Below are 18,006 nucleotides of genomic sequence, written 5' to 3' on the forward strand. Positions count from 1 at the left end.
TTATTTTCCATTACATTCAGTAAGTTTCCTAACTGAGTGAAGACTGAACTCAGTACTGAATAGTCGCTCTGTGTTTATTCTTTGGGTTTCCAATCCTTTTAATTAATTATTTTTGGGATTTTGTTTCTAATGTCCTGTTTTTCTGATGGAATGAATATTATAAGGCATCTGTGAAGTCCCATTCAAAGGACTTATCTGTTTTATTAGCTAAGAAAATGTAATTTTGGTGTTTCAGACTCACATTGTAGCATGAGTGCTGAGAACCTTTTAATCTCACCTTAACCTCTTGTTGTCTTCAAATAACATCAACAACAAAAGTCTAAAAAAAAAGACAAAATAATAAAGTATGGCTTCATATTAGAAAATCATGCAACATTTGATAATATTGGTGAATTTTGTCATGTTAGCATTTGCAGTAAATAACACCTAGAAAACATTTGTTTTCATAGCAAACGTAAACCTGACAAAAAAATAATTAATTTCACCAATTCACTTGTGAGACAAATACAACAGATACATTAGGCCCAATTAAATCAGGCCTAAAGTTTAAATTTGATTAAAACTTTCAAAAATTGCCTTCCTTTACGAAACCAATTATTTTATATACATTGCAATAACACAAATTCTCACCAACTATTTTTGCCTGAGTTTTAGTGAAAATATCTTAGTACACTTGAAATAAAACTAAATTAACGTACAACTAACTTTTCAGAAAAATATAAGGGCTTGTTTTAAGTCAGTAATTTCTTAATCCTGATGAAAAAGTTCTAGTTTCTTTAGCAAATTATTTAACTTATAACAAGACAATTTTTCCATAAGTGAAATAATCTGCCATTGGAATAAGTACTTTTTTATTAACACTGAGGAATTATTGACTTTAAACAAACTGACATGTTACCTATAAGTTAGTTTTTTATTTAATTCAAGTGTATTTGCACTAGAACCTAGACCAAAAATCCTTGATGAGACTTTGTGGCTTTCTATTAACAGCACATGTAAACTTAAAACACTAAGCCTGACATCACTCCATGTTAGATGAGATGATAAGGAGCCATTAAACATGTTCTGTCATGCAATATAAGCCAATTACTGGACTCCGTTCCTTCTGAACTGAGAGCTAGAGAAAGAAGCTAGCTTTAATCTTTGATAAAGGAGGGTTTTGGAGCTGAGACGAAGCTTTTCTAATCATCATCTGCTGCATTTAAATTAGAAATATGGAGAAAATTTGGTTATGGCTCAGAGATATAATCAATCTGTCGTCTCGTTCTTCAAAAGTAACTTCAAAGACAAACTAAAAGCTGAAAAAGAAAAATGGATTAAGTTTTGACCGACAAAAACAGGAGTGCAATCTCAGAGGGAAACTTTCTGTGTTGCTGTGCCAAATCTAAATGTGTTAGATTAATTATTTACCCCAAATAAAACTGGAACAAAACAAGCTGCTGGAGAATGGGAGGCAAAGCCTTGACTGAATCGAAGCTGAGAATGTTTTTGGTTTTTTAAAATCTTTTTTACAAGCTTATAAAGCAGAAACCCAAGAAACAACCTTTAATTGAATTCCGGCTGTGAAAACACGATTTAAAACATTTGTTAGATTTTAAACATTCACTCTCAGTAATTCACAAGTTAGACATGTGGCGTGTAAAGTTTGTAAAGGCTGCAGGAATGTTTTTGATCTACCTAAATATCAAGGATAAGGACTCTGAAAACACATTACTACACCTCCAGCCTGCACCTCCGTCCTAATGTGTTATTTATAAGGCGGTGTGCCAAAGCAAAGGCTTTTACTGGATTTCTGAAGGTTATGACTGCAGCTCCTTCACCCACTAACTTGATAATGAAGCAAGCTCCTGGGAAAATCACCTCTGCTTGAAAACATGTAAGAAAACATATGATACTTGGCAATGCTTTGTACCAACACCAGAGTCAAATAAATAATAAAAAAGAAACCCTTGAAGCCAGGTTTCAAAAGACGTTTGGAAAAAAAACCAGCATGAGGTTAAGAAAATAAATAAACAACCAAGTAAAGACCTGTTATTCTATGTTAAATTTAACAAACACAATTAAATCCAATTACATACTTAGGCTATAAAAAGACACAACATTTTCTTTCTCGCTGCCTGACATTTTCTGGTTTTGGATTTTGAATTATCTAAATAATCTTTATTTCATAGATGCTAGAAATATTAACAATATTAGATTATTTCATTAATCGATTTGGTAACACTTTATTTGAAGGGATGTGCATAAGACTGAGGTTACATTGTCATAAACATGACACAAGAGTCATTATCATGAAGGAGTCTTCGTGAATGTTTATGATTGGTGCCATGAAATGTCATTTGGTAAATAATGACACTTCCAATGCAACTTTGACTCTTTTAATTGATTTTTAAAATAAGTTTTAACTTTGCATATCATTGTAATTATTTATCAAATAATGATAAATTGACATATTTGATGCACTTTTAATGCAACCTTTAATGTATATTTGCATTAAAGGTTCATCATTTACCGAATGACACTTCATGACAACAGCCATAAACGTTCATGAAGTTTAATCTTTCTAATCCTTCAATCTTTGTCATCTTTGGTTATGTACAAGTCTTGGTGTAAAACTTCACTATCTATCTATCTATCTATCTATCTATCTATCTATCTATCTATCTATCTATCTATCTATCTATCTATCTATCTATCTATCTATCTATCTATCTATCTATCTATCTATCTATCTATCTATCTATCTATCTATCTATCTATCTATCTATCTATCTATCTATCTATCTATCTATCTATCTATCTATCTATCTATCTATCTATTACAAATTGGCACAAATCTTTGTCTATGCTCTGCTAATGTCGAAAAAAACCCCACAATTTTGCAATTGAAGTGTTTCCATTAAATGAGAAATTAAATTAAAATCACTCGTGAATAAACTCGTTCATGCAATAAGTCATTAGTACTGATTGTTAATGCTATTTGACTGTAAGCGGTTTTTAATGATTATAATGATTTTTGGCTTAATTCAACTATTTTTGATACTTTTTAAGGACATTTTATTAAACACAGGGTCTCTAAGTCCTTTTCTGCTGTGGGCGGTGTAACAAACTGCAAACACCCAAAAGCCTGCTGCAACAACAAATGTTGCTGGACGATAAATTGTCCCAGAAGTTATTGCAATAAATGATAATGTTCTTTTGAGACCAGTTTGAGTATTGTTATGGTATGGCAAGAACGCATTCTCAAAGACAAATGCATTTTAAATTCTAATGAATGTTTAATGCTGGAACTGGGAAACATTTTAAATATCCAAAATAAATAAACCAAACAACAGACATGGCAAATGAAATCAATCATTAAGTCTCTGTAAACAAAAGAGCTAGTTGAGACCAAAACACCAGACTGAAGACTTTTGTCATCCAGTGTTTGGTAGAAAGAAAGAAAAGAGAAATCATGCAAATGGAAATTATTCATCTCCTTTCAATTTATCATGTGATTAATTGATTTATTGTTTATTTTGACAGGCCTAAACACCACATAGCTTTATATGTGGCAAACCTTTGTATATGTAGAAATACACAGAAAACTCAGTTGTTTCTTCTTCTTCTCTGGATCCTCAAAGCTTCATCTTCTCTTTTACTATGAAAAGCAAAACACAAAAATCTCTTCATCGCTTTTTTCTTTCATGCCATTGGCTGAGTGGTTGGGCAGCCCGAGCCGATCATCCAAGCTCGCGGTGATTCTGCCGGTGTCCGAGCACCAAAGAACTAATAAATCTTTCTAACTGATGCTTTTTCTCTGTGTGAGTCTCTCCAGAATGAAATGAAAACTAGCAAACACACCCTAAAAACTACTTAAAACTAACTGAGCTGTTTAGTTTTAACAAAATAAAACTAAACTACAAAGAAAACCCCACAAACTATTATAACCTTTCTAAACACCCAACCAGACCAGATTAATAAAAACTTAAAAACTGATACTTTTAGGCACATTCACTCCTCTTTCTCTCTCTCACCTCATTTCTATGCAGCTCTTCTCTCTGCTTTTCAGACGTCCACTCTGGATCTCCTTGTAGCTGTTCCCTTTCTTTTCTCTTTTCTTTTTTTTTTTTTAGATGTTTCTATGGCAAAGCAAAAACACACCATCAGTGACAAATGTGTCGCTTCACCACGGGGATCATTTGAATCGCCTGTTTGCAACCTAAAAGAGGGTTTTGACCGGCAAACTTGGCAGGCCTGAAACAGAAATTCCTCCTCAGTGGCTGAGATAGAGGAGGATAGACTTTAGTGATGCTTGGTCCAGCAGAGCTGAATGAGCGTTCAAATATAAACAACTTGGAAGGAGTTTGTCCACTGCTGCAGTTTGGCTGTTTCACTTAATAAACTGTCGAAATGTTTACAAACATCTAAATAAGCTGGAGGTTTTTCAGGGAATACTTCGCAGGGTTCATCCGTAGTCTGGAAAAGAATATTAATTAGGGCAGGATAATTATCGGAAAATGTTGCCAGAGAAGCAGCATTCAGCTTCTGTCTGGAACAAACACCAGAAAACTAAAGGCTGAAAACTCACCTTTGAGTTTTGAGTCATATCGGATGTGTAAATGATTTAGATGATGGTGAAATGTACAGTTTGCTGCTTTATTGCCACTATTATCTGAAGTCTTAAAGTTTATAAAACGCTATTCACTATTCACCTGGCTGTTCATTCATTGTTTGGCTGTTTAGCAAATCCCTCCTCTTTAAAAAACAAATCAGTGGGGTTTAGTTTGGCTCCGTTCCTGCAATCTGCACGCCTCCAGTCTGGACAGCAGGTTGTTGAATCACTAAACCACTTATTAAACCTCTGCTGTCACATTTTTCCTGCTTACACCGTGTTCCAAATTATTATGCAAATTGTATTAAGTGTCATAAAGATTAAATTTGTTGCTGTGCTATTAAATTAATAGATGGTATTGTGTGTCAGGGCCCTTTGAATCACTATAATTAATTTCAGAGAGCTGGTTGATTAGTTTGTCTGGTGAGCTCAATTAAAGGAAATCTACTAAAGAAGGATGTTCCACATTATGAAGCAGGCCACAGGTTTCAAGCAATATGGGAAAGAGAAAGGATCTCTGCTGATGAAAATCATCAGATAGTGTAGTGTCGTATGACAAGGTATGAAAACATTAGATATTTAACGAAAACTGAAGCTTTATTGTACTGTGAAGAGAATAGTGGCTGATTCAGAACAAAGATGGGTTTGTGCAGATAAAGGCAGAATGAGGAAAGTTTCTGTTAGATAAATTCATCAGATTAAGAGAGCAGCTGTTAAATGATGGGCCGCTGGATGAATGACTGCCCTACTACCCAACCACCGGGCTTAGCAAGTTTTCTGGGGGAAACCTTGATGTCTGAACCCGTTTATCAGCTTTTCAGTAAAAATTGAATGACAGGTTACTTTGGAAACATTCTCTCTCAAATGAAATAAATTACATCAAACTTGTACTGTATAACTCTTTATTAGGACTCTTTACATGAAATAATTTCACTTTGTTTCAAGTGCGTCCTTTATTCTCTCTAAATGTAACATGTTTCATTTGGATCTACACAATTTGTCGCTTAATAATTGGAGCACATTTTCCAAAGAAATCCCGACATGTAAAGAAATAATCTTTGTGTCTCGGTTCAGATTCTCTGACTTTACGCGTCGCCGTCTGTATCTGAACTAATCCGTCACATTTTCCCCGGCGCCGTGAAGCCTGCTGTTTGATCGCATCTCATTCTTCTGTTTCTTTGTTTCGTTTTCAGAACATTGCTTTCTCTGTGTGCGAAACATCTGCAGACCGTCTAAGTGTGTGATGGCCATGTTGAGTGTGTGTTATCTGATTCCCATGCTGCGCTTGCTCTCAACAAGTTTTTTTTTTATCATCTCATTGCATTTGCCATCCACACTCTCAGTGGCACTTCATTATCTAATCCCCCTGCTAACTCTCGGCATGCCCCCCTCGCCTTTCTCTCCATCTTCACGACTCTTTTCTTGCCCGTGTATTATCGACTCCAGGCCTTTTCTCTCCAAATGCGTTCACTTGATATTCTGCCCCAGACCTGATGTGTTGAATGTGACTCCTTCACCTCATCCCCGGCTATTTCTGTGTTACATAAATTGGTCCAAAGCCCCCGCTGCATGGAGAACGGCGGCTGCTTCGATCAGAGAATATTCAGTTATGACTCGCACAAAGCCGGCCGCCAGCTGTGCGGCACGACTTTAACCGAGTTTCCAGAAAATCTAAGATTTTTCCGTCTGTTATCGTTGGTGTTAGAGAAAAAGAGGTCGCAAACTAACGCCTAAAAATTTTTTACCTTGACAAACAGAACGTTTAGTTCTTTAATTCACTTGTAACAAGCTTTATGTCATCTGGAGAAAGAAAAAAGTATTTTAACGGTATATCAGGGACAGTTTGGGAGAACAAGTTTGGTTTCAGACGTTTGTAAACATCAGAACACTCTACAAAGGAAACCTTTAAGCTTCTTCTACAGTTGTTTCATCTTTCAGAGTAGGTAAGTATTTACTTTTTATTTATAGAAATGTAGAAATAACAGCCTGAAATCATCCTTAAATCATATTTTGCTATGTTAAATCTGAATAGGAGAAATTAGTTCACAGTTATCTAATAAATGTATGGCACTGATTGCAAATGACGTCAAACCATGGCTATTCTACTATCAGACAAACGAGAGCGGTAAGTTGTGTTTTGGGGAAAACTTTTGTCCATTTGAACAGCTGATTTTGTTTGTGATCGCTTGATTTAGGTTATTAATAATATGCCCAATTTAATGCCCAACTCAAGATGAAAAACTGTTTTATACAATGTCGAGCTGATATATAGCTATAGTGACAATCTGAGCTGCTTATGACGGTGTTGCTCACCATGGTGGCAGAGGAGATCTAATCGATTCTCAGGCTTTTAAGAATTGATATTTAATTGGAGAAATGAACTGTAAAGCCTGGGTTAATCAATGTTTTTACCTATACAGATTGCTGAGCAGGAATTTAGCAAGGTAGGCCCAGATAACGTAGTGCTAGCATGTACTAGCTACCACACCGTCTGTAGCCAGAAGAAATCAACGCTGCCTTCTTTCTGCTCACTTTGAGGTTTCAGCCATCGTTTAAGTTTGTCCACTCTGAGCTTCTGTATCAAAGAGTATTTAAATGAAGTTCCCAAGAAGTCCTCATCTTCCAACATTTTACTCTCTTGAGATGTTGTCTGAACAGCCTCTGGCAACAGTGACGTCATTTGCAATCATTGAGGATTTTAGCTTTTTCTGTTGACTTTGTACTTATTTTAAAATCCTTGGACATACCAGTGAGAAAAACACAAACCCTTCTAGCACAGTTGGCTGGTAAGTAGTTAAATCTACTCAATTACATTTACCTTTTATTATTATTATTATTATTATTATTATTATTATTATTATTATTATTATTATTATTATTATTATTATTATTATTACTTTTAGGAGTATTTTTACTGTGCTGCACTTTTTATTTTTATTTGAGTAATTTTATTGTGAAGTATTTCTACTCTTACTTGAGTAAAATTTCTGGGCACTGAATAAAAAACAAACATGTTTTAACCAAAAATTCACCAGACTTGGACACACACCTGCAGTTTTTGTTAAAGTATCATTAGTTTGTAAACATTTTCTTTTGCCTGATTTTGTTATTTTTTTTACTTATATGAATTATTGTCATTTTCATCCTTAAACAAACAAAATGTCCACTAAACTTTGTATTTTGCTCTGTCTGTTAATGTAATTTTAAAATATTAAATGATTGACAAGTGGATCAGTTATTCAGCACTTGAGTAGACCAAATACTTTTTTACTTTTACTTGAGTAATTTATTGGACGGCTACCTTTTACATTTACTTGAGTAAAATATGATAAAATAGTGCTACTTTTACTTGAGTACAATCTTTGGGTACTCTGCCCATATCTGCCTTCTCGCAGCATCAAAAAACAGCTAAATGTAATAAAACTGATTTTGTTTTTCTGCCTTATTCATCTTTGCAAATGTATTAAATGTTACAAAGAGGTTTTTTCCCAAGTTACTATTTTCCTTTTTGTTGTTTTTTTTTTACAGCAGCTTAAAGAACACCAGTTTTCTATTCAGAGGAAAACGAAACATTGATACAGAAATCTGCTGAACGCAGATAACAGATTAACTCCACAGATTAGTGAACAGCAGCGCAATTTGGAAGACCATTCATCTGAGACACATAATGGAGTTTCTAGGCAACTTCATATTTCTAACACAAAGAATTAATCTGTTTTTTTAATTTGCCATTCCCTGCTAACAAACGATGCAATAAATTATATTTCTCTGGCAGAGTTTTAATCACATATCCTTACTCTGAATGCCTAATGCATGTTGCAGATGTTATTTAAAACCTGAGTTTTAAATTAGTTTTTTTTAGTTTTTACTGTTGATTTGGTGAACTTACAGTGCAGAAAAAGTGATTATTTTTAAAAAAGTTAGAGCTGGTTGAAGTTTATTCATTGATTGATTTTTCATCTCCTTCTTGTCTCCATGGGCTTCATCTGACGCATCCTGATGTTCCTCAGAAATGTATCTGAAAGATGCAAATTAAAGTATTATTTGTTATGAATCTTTGAGATTTTCTAATTCTTTCCATGATGTTCAAGTAAAACATTTAACTTCTTTTTAAGCTGTTTTATTGGACTACATTCATAGTGCAGCCTGAAGTGACTCAAATACAATTTTTGTGTGTGTGTGTTTGTTCACACTTCCAAATAAATGTGACTAGTATGTGATCTCCTGTGTGAACCACAAATAACATGAAAGTGTCTCGTATGCGCAGTAGAGGGCGCAATAATGTCATACGTAGAGAGCATGATCGATGGATAATTTCAAAATCTCACAATTTTGAAATTGTTGTCCGATCGGAGCCTGCATATTAACAACATGATCCTCATTATTTATCGTCCACATTATTGTCCACCATGGTTGTTGTTTTTCTTCCTGCTTGCGTGTTATTGTAACGCAGAATAATGACGCGTGTCGTGTATCGACGATGTTCAAGTCCTGGCTGTTCAGACTCAGGTCACATTTCAAAGATTCGATACAAGTGCTGGGTATCCAAGTGCTGAAAAAAATCTAACCTGTGCTGTTCAGACTGTCATGAAAAGATCAGATACAGGTCACATTAAGTCAAAAAAATTGGAATTGGGTCACTTCCGCTTGCAGTGTGAACGTAGTCTTTGTTTGACATTATTGCGCCCTCTATTGCGCATGCCGGGAGACTTTCAGGACGTTTGCGGTTCACTCAGTAGATCACACACAAGTTGGACATTTTTTAAAATCTGAACAACCACGCCACAAAACCCTTGTTAGATTTCACAAAAAAATCTGAATTGAGCATTAAAGGCTACAGTGTGAACATAGCCTTAGAGAAAGTTTGATTCTTTGTTGTTTTTTGTTTTGTTTTGAAAACACACTAGCAGGATTTTAATAAGTTAAGATAATAATTGGTGAGGTTGGGGAAACTTTGCCAACCTTTAGATTGGAAGGTACATCAGAAAACATCCCGTTTTATTTGAGTTGTAAGTTGATGAACTCCTGTTGGTGATTTCATCAAAGCTGCTGGGTTTTTTTTTACCATCAGAATCTACTTACTGCACTGGTTCTTCGCCGAGTCCTGCATCATTTCAAGCAGCTCAAACTCCTTCAGCCTGATGCACAGCTCGCAGATTTCGTCCTCGTCGCTCCACGAAGCCGAGCTGGGATCCTCTGTTGTCACGACGAAGGCGTCCAGAGGCCGGTAATCAGGAACCTTCAGGAGCAGGTTCGATGCCTGGCAGGCGGACGGGGCTTCGGCCCGCTGACCCGTCGAGCAGATCCAGTTAATGGAGCCGGTTTTATTCCGGGCGTCTCGCCTGGCGTTGATGGGCAGTGAGTTGATCTGTTTCAGTTTGGTGTCGAAAACAGACCGAATGCTGTGGATCTCCATCTTGTCATGGATGGAGGGGAAGTAATTGCCAGCAGCCATTTTCCTCAAGGTGCATTTGTTTTGTTTGGATTTAAACTGGACTGAGCCCAGCTTCAGATGTTCTAGAACCAGGAAGGTTTCCAACCCTCAACAACAAAATACCAAATGATGGTGAATTTCAGAAATTCCCCCAAAATAATCTTTTATTTTTACTTTTTTACTGCTAAAAACTAAATGTACAGAACATTTACCAGATTCAAATGAAATAAATATCAATAATTTCTATTCAAGTGATTTTATTATTTTATTGTAGTGTCTTTTAATTGATTTTTGTGTATTTTATACGGAGTTCTTGAGTGAAAAGGCGCCTAAGAATAAAATGCATTGTTATTATTATTTATTAAAAAAACTAAAGGTCAGGATGAATATTAAAAACAATGGTACTCCAATTACAGGGATTCAAGTGTGGAAAAATTGTTGTGATGAGTAAAATCTGTTTTTTACTCTTTAAAAAAAAATTACAAAAATAATTTGCTAAATAAATACACTACACTGAAAAAAGAGAATGGATTGCCAACTTAAAAAAGCTCAATTAATTTGTTACATTGAGTTTGGCAAACTTACTTTAGTTACATTTGTTAAACATGACAACTTAATGAACCTTGTATCGTTGCTCGGATAATCTTAATTTTATTACTTGTGGCAATTTTTTTTATTTGGATCACCTGTTTTCTTTTTTCAGTGTAAGGTTTGATTTAGTTTTCTTTCATGAGTTTTTCTACACACTTTGCTGGAATTCCCTTGGAAATATGTTTTAGAAAATATACATAACAAAGTATAATAAAAACCTTTTTCGTTCTTACCATTGGCAGGAATCTAAATATTGTTTATTTATGTACTAGTTTGGTTTTGTGTTTTTTTCAATGCTGTGTGTTCTTTCTTTTTTGACTTGTGTATGGAAAGGTAAAAAATGATAGACACATAAAATAAACTATTATAAACACATGAAAAATTATGTGATGAAGTTTTTTGGCTTGTAAAATGTAATAAATACATTAAACCACTATATTTTCTGTATAGTGGTTTGAAATTGAAATAAATCAGTGTCTGTGCTCTGTATATTTTCCTCCTTTTGTTGGTCTTTATAGTTTTGGTCAGGCTTGCTTAAATATTGTATTATTTATTACATAAATAAGTAAACACTGTGGCTCACGCTTAGCAAAGCAGGAGGGGATCTTCATGTTGAGTTAGTTAGAAGTCGAAGCAATGCTTTTTAAAACTAGATTTCTTCCTTCCTCCTGTGTTAACTCGAGGACTGAATGCTGAAGTAAATCAAAACAAAAATTAACATTGATAATTTGCATTATGTAACCCTCGTTAGCAAGCTAAACATTTAATTTACAAACCAAATATTTAGTTTCAAACTATTTTGTTAGCAAACTAAATATTTATTTAGTGTAATATTCCATTTGACATTAAATATTAGGTCTCAACTATTTATCTCGGAGCAAAACAAAAAAGTAGCTAATACACAAATTCACTTGCCGATAACCGGAAATGTACTATCCGACTGGCTCTCCATAAAAACCAGCTGGTAAACTGGCGCAGTCTCTGACGCTGTACATCCGGGAGTAAACGTTTATATTGCCATTAAAATGCCTCATCATTTGTTTTAAGCTGTAATATTCAGCATGTCGAGAGGAAAAGAAAGAATTATGAAGAGGTGACACTAGCAACATAAGTTAAAGGTTCGCTAGACCCGTCTTTTATTTCGGTAGTCCACTTCCGCTTATCGACAAGCCAATTAGCATATTAGCTTAGGTTAAAGCTAACGAAATTAGCTAACTAAATATTTCATTTCAAGCTCAATATTTAGCTCCAAATTATACATTTAGTTTGAAGGTAAATGTTATTGTGCTAGCTAAGTATTTTTTGAAGCCACATGTTTAACTTGCTAACTAAATAGTTTGAAACTAAATATTTAGCTTGCTAGTTAAATGTTTATTCGGAAACTGTCACGTTCATAAATGAGTTAGCAACATAGGGAAAATATAACTTTAAGAATTAAACCGCCGTTTTTTCTGTTATGAAATCCTAAATAACCCAAATTATTACTGCTAACCTTTGACTGTTACTTTACAAACTGAACCTCGAACCTGAGAGGAGTTTAAAATGAACAAATATGTGTCCTAAGCAGCCTCTACTGCCTTTTTATACCTAACTCGGCTGTTTTTCAGTTGTTAATACACGTTAGCAATGAAAAGATTCACCAAGGAGGGTTATTTTTCCTGTAAGCACATCTTTCCAGGCTTTTATTGCCCCCAACTGTTTGAACATATGTTTACAGCCACATTATTAAAAAAAAAAAAGAAAAGAAACGTAAATAAAACTTTTCCAGCTTTTATAAGTGGGTTTATAGGTTTTGTCACGCAGTTCTTCAACTTTAAGACTGTTGTTTCTGAGAAGTAAAGTTTTAATTATTTTTTGTAATTAAAGGGCGCATTCCTGCAAAGCTCCGTATTTTCTCCGGTGGAGGAGGCGTTTCACCCTCTCTCTCTTCCTCTCTCTGTCCGTCGCTCTCCTCCCTCCCTGGCTGTCCTCCTCCAGCTGGATCAGAGGAGATCTCAGTCGGAACCAGAGAGGAGAGGCGGTCTGTCGGCATCTCTGCTGCCTCCCCCCACCCCGCTTCACCATGGATCTGCGGACTATAAGGGTGTTTGGGATTACCGCTCGGGTCGCCCTGCTGCTGTGCGGGGTGAGCGGGACATCAGCGCAAGGTGAGTCCGAGCTCTGCACGTCTTTGTTTTTATTTTTATTTTTTATTTTTTACTTAGTTTCTGGATGGAGGCAAACCGGACTGAAAGAGATTTATTCAGGAGAGTTTTCAGTGCGCAGATTGCAGCACATTTTGCGCAGCTGGGAGTTTTGACTTCGAGGACAAATCGCATTGATTATCCCGCTAAAACTCATTTGTGTCCTGCAATTACCAGAGTTGCAGTTGTGGTGCAAAGGAGTGCTCTAATCCCTTCCTAGGATCTAATTCCTGCGCGTAAAATTTGTTTAATCTGTTCGCTTTCTGGTTAGTTTTGTGCTCACTGCAGCATGAGGAGCATCTTGGGTTTTGCTCCACAAAGCAGGTTGGTGAGGTGAGGCTTCAGGCAATGGCTGTGAATTTGACACAGAGTCCTGTTTGACCTGCTGATGAATCTGAGGCGAAGTGGTGCTGTTATGATTAACCCTGTCACTATAAGCACGAAGTGGTGCTGTTATGATTAACCCTGTCACTATAAGCAATAAATTGGTTAAAACGTATGATAAATTAAAACAAGCTCAATAATTTCCATTTGCATTATTTATGGTTTTTTTTGTATTTTCTATCTTTGTTTCAACAAAAGACTGGATGATAAAAGCCTTCAGTTCGGTGCTTTTGTTTCAACAAGCCCTTTTTTCTGAAGGTCAAGTTTGTTTATAAAGACTTCATAATTCATTTTATTTCTTGTTTCTGTTCTTTTGTTTATTTATTTTTGAATATTTAAAATAACTTCCCTTTCCAGTGTTAAATGCTTATTAGAACTTGAGAATGTCTTCTTGCATTATGATTGTTTGAAAATGGTCTCAAAAACAGCAATATTGTCCTTTATCGTGATAACTTCTGGGACAAAGCCTAGTTGTGATGATGATGATCCGAAGGGTTTATGTTCAAACTCATCTGTTTTTGCTCCCTTGAATATCCCATGCAGCTCATTTCTTCCTCTGTCGTGATTCTCACCCAGCAGCCGCTCTGCATCTCCTTTTCCTGCTCAACCTAAAGCATGGGAGTCAAACTCGTTTTCATTTTGGGCCACATCAAGATCACAAATATTCCCAAAGGCCCAGTTGTGCCGGAATGCATTTATAAAAACATCAACAAGCTAATAAAATATTAATAAATAGCTGTCGCTACATTTGATAAGTTTTTCTTTTCACATTGATCAGTCGCAGGAAGTCAGTGCTCAGGTTAACTATGAGGGGGACGAACAGTAAAAGCTGAAGGACGCCAATAAAACCTGCTGCTGTCCTACAGAGTGAAGGCTACAAAGCAACTTATGCTGTGTTCACACAGCAGATCTTAATTCTCAATTCCGATTTTGTTGCTGAAATCCTACTAATTAAATGCGACTAATGTCAGATTTCTGTGCGAACGATTTACGACCCCAAAGTGACCCGCATGCGCAGAAGAAGAACGTTGATGTCACACAGCAGCGTAATGTTTTCAAAAGCAATAACAGACGCCGCCATTGTTGGATCGATTTTTAAAGTTTTTTAGCAACGCAAGCCGACAGTATCATCATAAGATAACAAAACGAAGGAAGAAAAATGAAATAGAAATAATAGAAACAGCCTTTTATGGAGCTGTGACTTCAGCGTTAGTTACATTTACTTGAATAACTTTTGGGAAACAATTTACTTTTAGGAATATTTTTACTACGCTTTACTTTTTACTTTTATCGCTACTCTTACTTGAATAAAACTTTTCGATTTTCTTCCCACTGAATGAAAAACAAACGTGTTTTAACCAAAATGGGTTTTTTTTTAAAGAAACTTATTTGCAAAAATGTTTATTTGATCTGATTTTAAGGTTGTTATTTACATGAATCATATTGATCTTTAAAACACCAAAATTTCCACATAATTTTCAAATTTTAAATGATTGACATTTTGATCAGTTACTCATTACTTTTTGCCAAATACTTTCTTTAGGCTTACTTGAGTCATTTCTTGGACTGCTACTTTTTACTTTTACCTGAGTAAAAATATGTGGTAGTAGTGCTACTTTTACTTGAGTACAATTTTAAGTACTCTACTCTCATCTGAGTGATTGTAACTTTTGTAGAGAAGTCTGTTTGGATGCATAGTCACAACCAAGACTGGTGGGTTCGTTATGTGATGCGCTTCACTGATGCAGACTTCCTTCATAATTTCGTAATTATAATTTTTAGTCATTGTTTACATGTGGATTAACCACGTCTGGCTTCTTCTGGTGCAGAATTCTGACGCACATCTCATGTCAATGATGTAAAAGTTGAATAAAATTGTTTGAAAACATCAGATACGCATCACTTCCAGTGATACAACTGGAAGTATCACAATCCAAAAAAGGTGGATATTGGCACAAAAAAAAATTGCCTGCAGTTTGAACATGGCTTTAGGAACCTGCTCTCTGATGCTTGAATTAGATTTAGAAAGTCCAGCTGCTGTATCTGCAACAATCAGCGATTTTACATGTCTATTATCAACTTACTGTAGCTCTGTTACAGTGTTGCATCGGTCTGACCTCCAACATTTACGTGTTTCCTCACTATGAGCAGGTGCCTTTTCATAACGGGTACAAAATAATCATTAGTTGAGATTGAACCAATTTGCCAGTAGGAACAGGCCAAGGCGGAGAGGCTGAATACAAATGCACACTACAGTTTTTAGATTATTTTTTGTTGAAAATGTTGAAAACTAGTTCATCCTTCACTCTGAAAACACAAAATTTTACCAAGTATTTTTTAGGGTGCACTGATTTAATTCCTTAATTCTGGAAGATTGGTGATCGGTTGAGACTTGCATGTGAAGCCGATCTTATCCACCGATCTTATCTGCCTCAGCAAAGCTCTAAAAATCAGCCTCTGTCCTCTTCTGCTCTGCGGTGAGAGGTTTGACTGTTAGCTCGGCCCACCAGGTCATGTCGGCACGTTTGCTGTGAACAATGAATCCACTGTTGCCAACTGACAAACTTTCTTGCTATATTCAGCGACATTTCAAACGAAAAAAAAATGGTATCGGCCAAAATCGGAATTGCCAGGCCGGGCTTTTTAAAGATCGGCAATCGGTGCACCTGTAGTTTTTTGGTCTAGTTTCATTCACTTTAACTTTATTTTGGTAAATAAACAAATTAACACTAATAAAACAAAAACAAAATTCTGCTTTATAAACACATAATTTACCTAAAAAGGATTCCTGAAAAGGAATGACTGACTTGTCTAACCTGTAAGTTATTAGTTCAAATATCTTAGTGGGCTTAAAATAATACAAAACTTAACTTATAACTAACTTTTTAGATCTTATTTAAGTCAATAATTCCTTAAAATTTATCAAAAAGTTTAACTGCCAGATTATTTCACTTATAAAAGGGAAAAATGTCTTAAAGGTAAATAATCTGCCAGTGGAACAAGTACTTTTTCAATCAATATTATGGTACCATTGACTTAAAACAAGTTTTTATAGCTTGCTGAAAAGTTACTTGTAAGTTAGTTTTTGTCTCATTTCAAGTGTAATAAAATATTTGCACTAGAAAAAAGACCAAAATTACTATATAAGATTTTGTGTTTTTGGAGTGTTGCCCTTCCACTCCTCAATTATCCACTACTTTATGTTGTCCTATCATGTAAAATCCTAATATTTCAATGAGCATTGAAATTTGTGTAAATTAAATAAATTAGAGACTTTTTAAGGCATTACTTCCTGACACTATCGGTGTTAAATCCCTAAACTTAGAGGATCATGAAGTGAAACCTGAACTTGAGTTAAGGAGCGGCTCTGGATTAGAAAGGATTTGTCACTTCTCTGTTTGATTGTCTGCTGCTTTCCCCTCAGAGTGGAGCATCTTCACCTTGATAGATGATCTTGGTGAATGTAGTCAAAGCTGTCTGGAGACTCTCAGAGTTGATTTCTGTCTGTTTCCTCATCCTTCATCTCTCTGTTCTTCCTCTGTGAATAAAACATCTCCAGCTCCAGCTGAAATGTCGCCTCCTTTCTCCTTCTTTTCCACCGGATATTTCTCCTCCCTTCCTGCTTTTTATTAATTTTTTTATTCTCTTCCTGCTGCATTTCCTTCAAACTGTTTTTGAAGGAAAGCTCCATCCTTCTTCCCAGCTCCATCCTTCTTCTCCTTTGACCTCTGAGACACTGTGTCTCTCCGTGTCTCAGATCTGTACATCACAAAACCTCTTCTCTGTTGTCTCTAATTCAAAAAGTCCCCTCTGGTTTTTACTTATGTTGCTTTTTTTATATATAAAAAACATATTTCCCTTTCTCCTGTTTGGATCTTATTTTTCTGGTTTCTTTTCATTTTAAGCTGGTCAGAAATTAAATCTGATGATGAATAAGTGAGGAAAAAACTCAAGTTGATATAAACAGTGGAGTCCACCTGTTTTATATTTGATTTGTTCCTTTTATTATGTTTTTAATGTTTTTACTCCAGTATTTATGAATAGTTTGATGTATGCAAGAAACTTTTCTCCCTCACTTACTTTCCTCCTTCCACCTTTTCTTCCTTAATTCCTTCCTCTCTTCCTGCCTTCTATATTTCCTTTCTTCTTTCCTTCTAAAGTTCCTTCATCTTCTCTTTATTTCCTTCTTTCCTCCCTTTTTTCATTTTTTCCTTCATTCTTTTCTTCTTTCTTTCCTTCCTTTTTTCCAGTTTTCCTTTCTTCCTCCTTCACTTCCTTCATCCCTTCTTTCCTTCCACCCATCAGCTTTTCCTTTCTTCTTTCTTTCCCTCTTTCCTTCCTCCCTCCCTCACTTCTTACCTTCCTTGCTTTCTCCCTTTTTTCCTTCCCAATATCAGCCTTTTTTTCTTCCCTTCCTTTCGTTCTTCTTTTCTTCCTTCCTTCCTTCCTTGTCTCTGCGTTTAATCTCGTTCCAGTAAATCAACGTTTCAGACTCCCTCTTGGATCAGCGACCAAATGGCAAAACATCTGAAACAAAGTGAAACTTAAAGCTGCCAAGATTTATTGTTCACTCACTTTTTTTGGCAGAAAAGTTTTGTTGCCAAGTTTTAATCTGTTTCTGCTTGAAGGAACAAGAAATATTTTATGTTTGCTTAAAAAGATAATTTGGTGTTTCATTATCCCAGTTTAACATTCTTGATTCAAATAAATCTGAATAAACACAGAATGTTGGAGATCAATGAAAGGCATAAAAATGTAAGATTTAGAAGAAGGAAAATATAAAATACTCAATTTTCCCTGAATTGCATTGAGACAAACAA

General features: G+C 35.4%; 1 protein-coding gene across 1 annotated transcript in view; it reads left to right on the forward strand.

Annotated features, from left to right (window-relative positions):
* Positions 1–12,595: 12,595 nt before the first annotated feature.
* The window catches only part of LOC102224303 (contactin-associated protein-like 4), a 107,717-nt gene continuing 102,306 nt past the window's right edge, over positions 12,596–18,006 (forward strand). Inside the window, exon 1 of the mRNA XM_023335797.1 lies at positions 12,596–12,766. Within this exon, the coding sequence (XP_023191565.1) occupies positions 12,682–12,766 (85 nt within the window). The 5' untranslated portion in view covers positions 12,596–12,681. The remainder of the gene's footprint in view (positions 12,767–18,006) is intronic.

Source organism: Xiphophorus maculatus, chromosome 6, assembly GCF_002775205.1.
Source record: "Xiphophorus maculatus strain JP 163 A chromosome 6, X_maculatus-5.0-male, whole genome shotgun sequence".
In the NCBI taxonomy this organism is placed as follows: domain Eukaryota; kingdom Metazoa; phylum Chordata; class Actinopteri; order Cyprinodontiformes; family Poeciliidae; genus Xiphophorus; species Xiphophorus maculatus.